This window comes from Elaeis guineensis, chromosome 13 (assembly GCF_000442705.2).
Source record: "Elaeis guineensis isolate ETL-2024a chromosome 13, EG11, whole genome shotgun sequence".
In the NCBI taxonomy this organism is placed as follows: domain Eukaryota; kingdom Viridiplantae; phylum Streptophyta; class Magnoliopsida; order Arecales; family Arecaceae; genus Elaeis; species Elaeis guineensis.
This window is the reverse complement of record NC_026005.2, coordinates 17,601,514-17,611,587: the sequence shown is the minus strand read 5'-3', so window position 1 is coordinate 17,611,587 and position 10,074 is coordinate 17,601,514. Positions and strand designations below refer to the sequence as shown.

The 10,074-nt window shown below is 35.7% G+C and overlaps 1 protein-coding gene across 1 annotated transcript; it reads left to right on the top strand.

The window, feature by feature from the left end:
• The first annotated feature begins 8,257 nt into the window (after positions 1 to 8,257).
• Positions 8,258 to 9,186, top strand: LOC140853109 (rust resistance kinase Lr10-like). Its single transcript, XM_073247204.1, has 2 exons — positions 8,258 to 8,903; positions 9,002 to 9,186. Exons 1-2 carry the CDS (start codon positions 8,258 to 8,260, stop codon positions 9,184 to 9,186), a joined length of 831 nt encoding a protein of 276 aa, XP_073103305.1.
• Positions 9,187 to 10,074: the final 888 nt, after the last annotated feature.

Here is a 10,074-nt window from a genome sequence, read left to right as displayed (position 1 = left end):
GAATACTTGAGTTAGAATCGTTAAGTTTCTCACTAAAGTATGCTACCGGATGACCTTCTTGACTAAGGACACCACCAATCCCAACTCCCAGACCATCGCACGCTACTTCAAAAATCTTAGAAAAATCAGAGAGACGTAAGATTGGCATAGGTCATCTTGTCCTTAATATCTAGAAAGCTCTATTGGCTGCCTAGTCCATTCGAAATTTTCTTTCTAATGCAGTCAGTGATGGAGCGACTATGGTGCTAAACCCTTTTATGAACTACGATAAAAGGTTGCTAATCCATGAAAACTTCGCACGTCATGCACACTCTTGGGCACCGGCCACTCAACTATTGCTCTAATTTTTCAGGATCAGAGATACACCATTGGGGGTAAAACAAAACCTAAAAAGATGATATGGCCTGTCATAAAAGCGCACTTTTTAGGATTAGCATACAAGCTTTTTGCTTTAAGAACTTGACACACTCTTTGAAGTGATCTATTCCCTAGTTTGACTATAGATCAAAATGTCATCAAAATATACGACTACAAATACTCCTATAAATGGTCGTAGTACTTGGTTATCACCTCATGAAGGTACTAGGGGCATTAGATAATCCAAATGGCATCACCATCCACTCATATAAACCATTTTTTTCTTGAAAATAGTTTTCCATCATCCTCCGTCTAATCCTTACTTGATAGTAACAACTCTTAAGATCGATCTTAGAAAAGATAGTGGATCGGCCATCATATCTAACATGTCATCTAACCTAGGGATGGGAAAGTGGTACTTAATGTGATCTTTTAATGATACGGCTATCTATGCACATCTCTATGTACCATCCTTCTTTGGAGTCAGTAGTGCAGGAACCGCGCAAGGACTCAAACTCTCCCTCACAAATCTTTTTTTATCAACTCTCCAACTTGTCTTTGTAGCTCGCATGCTCATTAGGGTTCAACCTATAGTGGGGCAAGTTGATAGGGTAGATCCAGGAATAAATCAATGGCATGTTGAATGTTTCTCATAGGCGGTAAGTAATCTGGAAGATTCTCAGAAAGACATCATGAAACTCAGTAAAAGGCTAGCTACTTCCTTAGGATAATCCACTTTAGAATCCTCACAAACTTCTCTAGCAGCAAGCATCCAAACAGGTGACCTTCACTCATGGTCGTCTCTAATTCTTTAGCACCTATCAGATGAGACTTTTCTTCTTAAGATTTTCTTTTGGTCATCGCCTATCTTTCTATTAGTAGCCTTAGGTGGGGAAGGATTAATCATGATCTTCTTACCCTGATGAGTAAAGCTATAGGAGTTGATTCGGCCATAAATCGTAACATCATTGTCGAATAGCAAGGCCGACCTAATATGATACTTCCGACTTTCATGGGTAAGACATCGCACCACATGATCCTGATAGGAATGAAGCTGGATGGCACACGCATCTAAATTTGATGGGAATAGAGGAGGAATCAATCTAAAACACACGATATGGACTAGGATGATCTACAGGAGTTAATTCTAATCGCTTAACCGTATCGTGGAGATGGTGTTGATACAGCTACCACTATCAATGATCACCTTAAAATTTTATCATTAAATTTTATGAAGGTATGAAAAATAGAGATCCTACGCCAGTCTTCACTTTCTTAGTTTGTGCTAGGACATACCTAATGACTCCAAGCCTAAGGTTTGACTCGGGTGCGGTATAACTTAGGATGTTCTCAGTACTCTCAAATTGCTCGGCTAAATCTGGATCAGCTTCATAAACTTTCTCCTCAATATTTTTAGAGTTTCTCCTTCTAATTCTTCTACGAATAATGATCGGTTGGGGCATTGTACAGTAAAGTGACCATAACCATGGCACTTGAACCAATGGAATCAAGAATTACTTCCTTTTGATAACTCTCCTATAGCTTCTTTTTCTTTATCTTCTTTTCTTCCAATAGGATTTGTAAGTGAAGGTCCATTACTAGGAGTTTGATTAATATTAGGTCTCGATCCAGAAGGGATTACTCGGCTGGGTTCAGAATGATGGAGAGTCGAATATCTAAAAAATCTTTCAAAGTCTAAAGCAAGTTGATAAGCTTGTTCCAATGTGGTTATCTCTCACAGAAAGAGCTCATGCTGAATATCCTCTCGTAATCCAGCTCTAAATCTAGATAAGGTAATAACCCTATCTTCGGCTACTCCATATCTCATGAGGTATTCATCAAATCTCGTGATATACTCAGTGACTGATCTATTCCCTTGAGTAAACCTCTGCCATTGATCTAAAAATCTTTGTTGGTAAGAGGTGGGGAGATACTTCTCTCTGAATTTTTCTTTCATCTCATCTCAGGTTTCTATCGGATCTTGTCTTCTCTGATTGAGAAGACGCTCAACACTTTTTCAATAAAGTCGGACTTGCCTAACCAATTTCATCCTAGCAAACCTAACTCTCCTTGCTTCAGACATTTCATACCATCCAAAATAATGGTCCATACCTGATTCTCAATCTAGATATTCTCTCGGATCTAGACAACCATCAAAACTTGAAATTTCGACCTTCACATTCCTAAACATATGCTCATTTTGATCGAACTAGTTATGGTGCGGACGTGCCCCTATAGGTCGATCAAGTTCTAAATTTCTACCTCTTTGTCCTATAAGTAGTCGGAGAGACTCAGGTTCAGATTATTTTTGCCTAGCTTCTTCTAATACCACTATTCTCTCATCCATGACTTTCATAAAATTTTTCATTTCATCAAACTTTTCAGTCAGAGCATTAATGATGGCTGCTATATTGAGATCCATATTGGTGTTGGATAAGAAAGTAAGATGTTGGTACCAGGTACCTGATCTAGTGGTCATGCAACTCTAAGATGCAGAAATAAGGTGTAATAAAAATTAAAATGCTTGAAGTAAAATACGAAATTTAGAGTGTAAAAATTTAACTTGCAGAAATTTAAATTGCTGAATTTAAACTAAAGTCCTAATTAACCGGCTCTGATACCAAATTGATGTGGGACAACCCTAAAGAAGGAAGAAAAAAAAATCAATCCTAATGATCAAGCTCTCTTCTGTTCATCAACAATAAATCATGTCCAGTCAGGGGCTCATTTTCCTAGGACAGACAGTATAGTTGCCTATACTCTGCTCAGGAGGCATGATTGATGATACGAGACTAAAGCGAGATCAATCTAAATGATACAGGCGAATGCCATTCGAGAGATCAGTAAACAACTAGCAATAGAGAATTTCATAAACAGATAGCAGAAATTAAACATGCTCACGAGTAAATACAAAAAAAGAAATATGAATGGAACGAGAAAAAATAAAATATTAAACCCGTGAGAAAAATCTAAGAAGATGATAAGAATCCAGATCATGGTAGTTAAGAAACTACTCTGATTAGGGTTCTTAATCTTTTAACCAAATAGATCCATCGATAAAGAACTAGGTCTTTACCAACATCGGATTAAAAAAAAAAATCAAAGATCAACTGATAAGGAATGAAGGTTCTTGACAGCATATGATTTATAGAATAAGAAATCACTCCTTCTTTCAGTATGATAGATAAAAATTCTAGAGGAGACAGATCTTCTCTTGGCGGGATAGGCTTGCGTGGGTAGATGGTGGAGTTGAATCAGAGTTGCAGGAACACTGGATCTTAAGTAGGAGTAGGATAGAAAGTGGACCTCACATCCTCCCTTTGTAGGGTGATTTTGGGTCTCACACCCTCTCCCTCTCGGAGCGATTGACATAAGTATTTATGAAGTTTGTAAAATCATTCATTATCCTCTTCATAGAAGATACAAAGATTTATATAGGACTCTAAGGGTCCTGTTTCTTTAGGAATCTATTATCTTTTACAAGGAAGAAATCAGCCCTCCACAAAAAAAGTAAAGCATTATATGTGATAAAATAATCTACCATGGGAAAGAAATCAGCCTTCAACAAAATAAGTAAGTAGCCAAGAACTCTTAAGAAATTCTAGGGAATAAATGGAACTCCATGTGGGTGCTTGATGCTTGACACAACTTGGTATAAGCACGGCACATGCTGGTATACATATTTCTTCTCTTGGCATGTGGAGAGTGGTGGCTCCAAAGGTGATGTGGACAAATCCAAGTATGGCCCTATGGACCCAAAGCTAAATGCATTAAAAAATTATTGATCGAAAATAAATAACTGAAGTAGAATCAATCTAATGAGGCTTCTTCGATCCAAATCGAATTTAAATTATGTTGCTGATTTTTGATGGCTCTGGTGTCTGCACCATGCAGGTTGCTTGCTTATAAAGTAATTCGGTAAGATTACATTGGCCTACTATTCAGGAAGATGCAGCTAATTTTGTCAATAAGTATGATCAATGTCAAAGATATGTTAATATCCAATATCAACCTGCTGCTGAGCTTAGTGTTACTGTTAAAATTTATAAATTTTTTTTGTTCCACTAGCACAATGCATATTGCTGTTGTTTATTATAATTTAATTATTTTATATACTATTTTGTATGCTTTTACTTATTATAATTAAATATAATTTTTTTTTATTTTAAAAAAAACTCTATTAAAATTTTTGATAAAAAAATTTTAATACAGAATTACTCTTTTTTGATAAATTAGAAATCTATCTTCGAATGTATGTTCAGAAATGGTAGTTAAATTGTATTGAGCCATAGATTTTCATTCAAAAATTGATCTTGATCGAAATTTACTCTTGGATGTCCTATATTTAGATATTTTAAAAAAATAATAATCTTATTGTTGGATGTCCTGGATCCCAATTCAGATCCTGATCTAGATCACAATCCGAATCGAGATCTCGATCTGAATCTCGACCTCGATCCAATTCGGATCATGATCCAGATTTTATTTTTTATGTTCATTTATATATCAAAAATTGCAGGTATGGCACTAGGAGACAGACAACAATATTCGTGTTCACAGTCTACCTCGGAGGCTGAGGCGCCCTTATCGATTTTCACTGTCGCACCAGCTCCGTCGCTAGAGGGTCCTGCACTAGCAAGTCCTAGTGAGACGGATTCGAGTGAGACGGGTCTGAGTGATATTATTATATTTTTTATATAATAAAATTTAATTTTTTTATTTAGATAGCTATTATACTAATGATTTATTTATTATTGTTTCAGATCAGTCTCCACTAGTAGTAAGGTGCGGGCAAGGTCCATCGAAGAACCTCGTTTTAAAGTGTTGGAGATCCGAGTACCTAAGACAGCATCTCCGTATCGAGATACCACCTGACTACACCAAGCCCATTAGGGGATGATGCAAGCCATGGCAGACCGAGCTGGGCATCATGTCGCAGCTATGCCCCCGTGATGTTTTTCGATTGACGTCACATTGTACCGGCTCAGAGGGAGGTTTTCTACACCCAGTTACAGATAAAATAAATTATACTGTGAATATTTAATTAGCAAAGTATTCTTCTAATATTTGTTATTGACAGGATGTTTTTGATATTATTGATTTTGAGGTGGATCATGTGCGGCAAGTCGTGGACGCTCATTTATCTTTGCGTTTCAAGGACTATCGCCACCATATCCATCAGCACCATGTGATGCAGGATCATGGGGTGGAGGCAGCGTGGCAACGACCCTATGACAGCATCACTATGGATGATTGGACTGTCATATGCCGGCATTATGAGGATCCGACATATCAGATTACACATCCAAACTTCTTTTTTTTTTTAGAATTTAATGATTGAATCATTTATTCTTAAATTCAATTTGTTATCTACTAATTTAACTGCTAATTGTATAGAGAAAATATATCCAGAATGCCGTGAATTGGACTAGACAGACTGTACCACATTGTGGGGGTTTGAGGTCGTTCGCTTGTCACATAGAGCAGATGGTAAGTAATTTTTTATTAGTATATAATTCTCTAGCTATTTAAATTTTTTTTAATTAATTATTCTCAAATTGTAGAGAGATGCTGAGAGTGGCGAGCTTCCTGATAGGATCAATATCTACCAGTAGATCCACCAGCGATGGTCAGGGGAGTGGACGACGGAGAGCCAGGAGCTCTTTATAAGTTTTTTTAATTATTTTTTCATTCATAGTTTGATTTTTAGTACAAAATTAAAATAGCTATAACTTTAATTTTTAAGACCGTATGATAGACATCAGATCCTAGCCCACCCCTGAGGGCTCGATCGCACCCACAGTTGACGAGATCTGTGATCAAGTGCTTGATAGAAGATCCTGTTATATTAGGGGTCTAGGGCATGGGATCACTGCTCCCTCATCTTCACACTCATCCAGGGCTGACATCCACGCTGCCTGCGATGCTCGGCTAGCGGAGGTGAAGAGGCAGGCTGAGCAGTGAGCTGATGAATTGACTGCACACGTCGACGAGTACCAGCGACTTCAAATCTAGATGATGGAGTGAATGCCGCAGATAGAGCAGATAATACAGCTGATGAGGCAACAGCTGACCAGTCCGAGTGCTCTCCTTTCTCAGCCCATTCTCCTTTTGTAGATGCCAACACTTAACGGCTTATTTGTGTAGCTTTTTATTTTTATTTTAGACCTCTTATAATTTTAATTTAATATAATAAAATGATGAAATTTATTTGTAGATTTATTGTGTGAATTTTTTATTTTAATTTTTTATTTTAAATTTATAAAAAATATTATAAATAAATTAAATATATATATTCATAAATTATTTTTAAAAAATATCTATAAATTATTAGTGATGGAATTATTTTTGATGAAATATTGATTGTGAAAAAATATATTAGTGATGAAAAATTGGTTATAAATAAATTTTTTAATAAATTTAAAAATATTAAAATTTTATATTAAATTAATAGCAATGAAAATATATGTCGGAATTTGTAATATTTACAACGTAAAATTTACATCGTTAATATTTTTTTAAATTTAATTTTTATAAAATTTTTTAATTAAATTAATAGTGACAAAAATATTTCATCGTAAATAATTGTATTTGTGATGAAAAATTTATATCATTAATATTTTTAAAATTTAATTTTTATAAAAATTTTTAATTAAATTAATAGCAATGAAAATATTTTCATCGTAAATAATCATATTATGACAAAAAATTTATGTCGTTAATTTATTTTAGATTTAATTTGTATAAAAATTTTTATTTAAATTAATAATGATAAAAGTATTTTTATTATTTTTAATTTAATATTTATTAGTGATGAAAATTTTTGTCAGAAATTGCTATATTGGCGATGAAAGGTTTGCATCGCTAATATTTTTTAAAATTTATTTTTATAAAAATTTTTAATTAAATTAATAGTGATGAATAAAATTCATCGTAAATAATTAATTTCATCACAAATTATATTTTTTTATGACTAAATTTTTTTATCGTAAATAGTTCTTGAAAAAAATAATTTTTTTAACCATAAAAATTTTTCATCGATAATATTTATTATTTGCGATATAATTTTTTTCATCATAAAAAATTATCAACGATGGTATTATTGACAACTAAATATTAGCAATAAAATTTTCGTCGCTAATAACTATTAGCGACGAAAATCGACTATTAGCGATGAATTTTTTTCATCACTAATATCCTGTTTTGTTATAGTATCATTTACCACTAGAATGAGTTAAGGGGGAGGAAGAATTCTTCCGATTTGATAGAAACTAAGATCATAAGATCCTAAAAGCATTTGGATATAGACAATTACATGATTTCGCTCATCCAAGGATAAACTATATAAACTTAGACCTAGACTTGCTTATCGGGCAGGTCAGGCTGGTCTCGGACCAGGGAACAGCACTTTGTATTATTAATATGACTCAACCAATTCTCAAACTAAAAGTTTTTATTAGTATTACTTTTAACATGGTTGGAATATGCAATGATGTTCAGTAGTCTTTAATATTGCATAGTCCATGCTAACAACAAGTCCAAAATCGAAATTAAGTATGCTATAAATCCACCACCCATTATGCAAAAATTGAGCATGATCAACAAAATGTGTGCATTAATTATTTAACAAGCCAATTAGCTTTGTCTCGACTGTTTTGGTATGGCTCTCCTAAGTGCTAGCCCTTAGGAGATGTGATTTTAGCATTAGCGAGAACCAGGGTCATGAAGAACTAAATTACTTATTTGTTAAAAAATAAAAATTTAAAGGAACACAAAGAAATTTACCATAAAAAGAAAATAAAAAAAAGAAATCTCACAAATCGCATTTAAAACAATATTTTTGCTTATTTAAAATGAATTCCTTAAAATACGGCTAAAAGTAGTCCAAGCCAGAAGCAATATGACACCGGGCTATAAAGAAAAAGATTTTTTCACAGCTTGCCCTCCTTCCTACTGCCGAAAAGGAGGCCCAGAGATCAGATACCCTTTTCGGCTACAATCTAATCCACCATACTGTGGTGCCCCGGGCCTAGTTCTCTCATGCTTGGGAAACGACACCCTTCTCTCGCTACCAGAGTCGGGCTCCTATAAGGTGATTGCCATTAAGTACCGGTATTCTGAAATAACGATCAAACTTGGAGAACCGTGGTCTGACTGCCAGGTGCAAAACTTCAGCTCCACCAGCCTCACAACACCAGTTTACACACCTCCGACAGCCAGTTTGGTGAACTGTTCAAAAGCATGGAATGACGCGAGAGAAAGAGAAGAGTATGGCGTGACACCGATCTCATGCTTGAGCAGTGCCGATCATTTTGTTTATCTGGCTGATGCCAGCATGGTAATGAGCGCGCTACCTTTGGATTGCGTGGTGGTCTCAACTAATCTTGTGCTTCCAGAATGGGGAAAAGGTGTGCCAAGGGCAGAGGTGATGCTTACATGGAACTCTCCAGTTGGCTACTCATGCGCAGATTGCGAATGGGCAGGAGGACGTTGCATATTTGACCGGACAATAAACCAAGCTTCCTGCAGCTTTCCCGGACAGCCTGGTGAGTTTCCATATTCCTTCCTTCCGTGGATGGTTATTTGCTAGCTAGGGAAGCCGGAAGCAGTTTGAACTCACGGTGGTGAACTACGGCGATGCCAGGTTGTCCATCATACTCGCACCAGGCCATCACCATTCACACTCAGGTGGCACTTGCCACCGGTGGCGAGCCATTCCAATTGCTAGTCTCTTTGGTCTCTGTTTACGCCCGGTGGCGAGCCATATTTTTTCCAATTGCTAGTCTCTTTGGTCTCTGTTTACGCTCGGCTATTTGGATGCCGGTATAATTACTCATAGATATGTTACACATTCACTTACCACTGGAATGAGTTAAAAGGGGTTGAAGAATTCTTCCAATTTGACAGAAACTTAAGATCACAAGATCCTAAAAGCATTTGGATATAGAAAATTACATGATCCCGCTCATCCAAGGATAAACTATATAAACTTAGATCTAGCCCTGCATATAGGACAGGTCACGCTGGGCCCGGACAAGGGGACAGCACTTTGTATTTCTAATATGACTCAACCAATTCTCAAACTAAAATAGTTTCTATTCGTATTACTTTTAACATGGTTGGAGTATGCAATGATTTTCAGTAGTCTTTAATATTGCATAGTCCATGCTAACAAGAAGTCCAAAATCGAAATTAAGTATGCTATAAATCCACCACCCATCATGCAAAAATTGAGCATGATCAACAAAATGTGTGCACTAATTATTTAACAAGCCAGTTAGCTTTGTCTCGGCTGTTTTGGCATGACTCTCCTAAGTGCCAGCCCTTAGGATATGTGATTTTAGCATTAGCGGGAACCAGGGTCACGAAGAACTAAATTACTTATTTGTTAAAAAATAAATATTTAAAGGAAACACAAGGAAATTTATCAAAAAAAAAAATAAAAGAAGAAATATCACAAATCTCATTTTAAAACAATATCTTTGCTTATTTAAAACGAATTCCTTAAAATACGGCTAAAAGTAGTATCACGATATTTATTTATTTTTTTTTTTTTTTGTGACAAGTCCGGCCGATGACATTTAATAGGCACATAATGACCGCATCTCTTCTCTGTGTCACATTCCAACCTCCTGGAGCCTCTACCGGCTACCAATATGGGTAAATCCAACCAGCTAAATTTGTTATACTCTTGAATGACCCTTCTTCACCACTTAT

Coding starts and splice junctions, on each gene's coding strand:
- LOC140853109 (XM_073247204.1), top strand. CDS start 8,258: ATGACACCGGGCTATAAAGAAAAAGATTTTTTCACAGCTTGCCCTCCT. Junction 8,904..9,001: donor CAGCTTTCCCGGACAGCCTG/GTGAGTTTCCAT, acceptor CGGCGATGCCAG/GTTGTCCATCATACTCGCAC.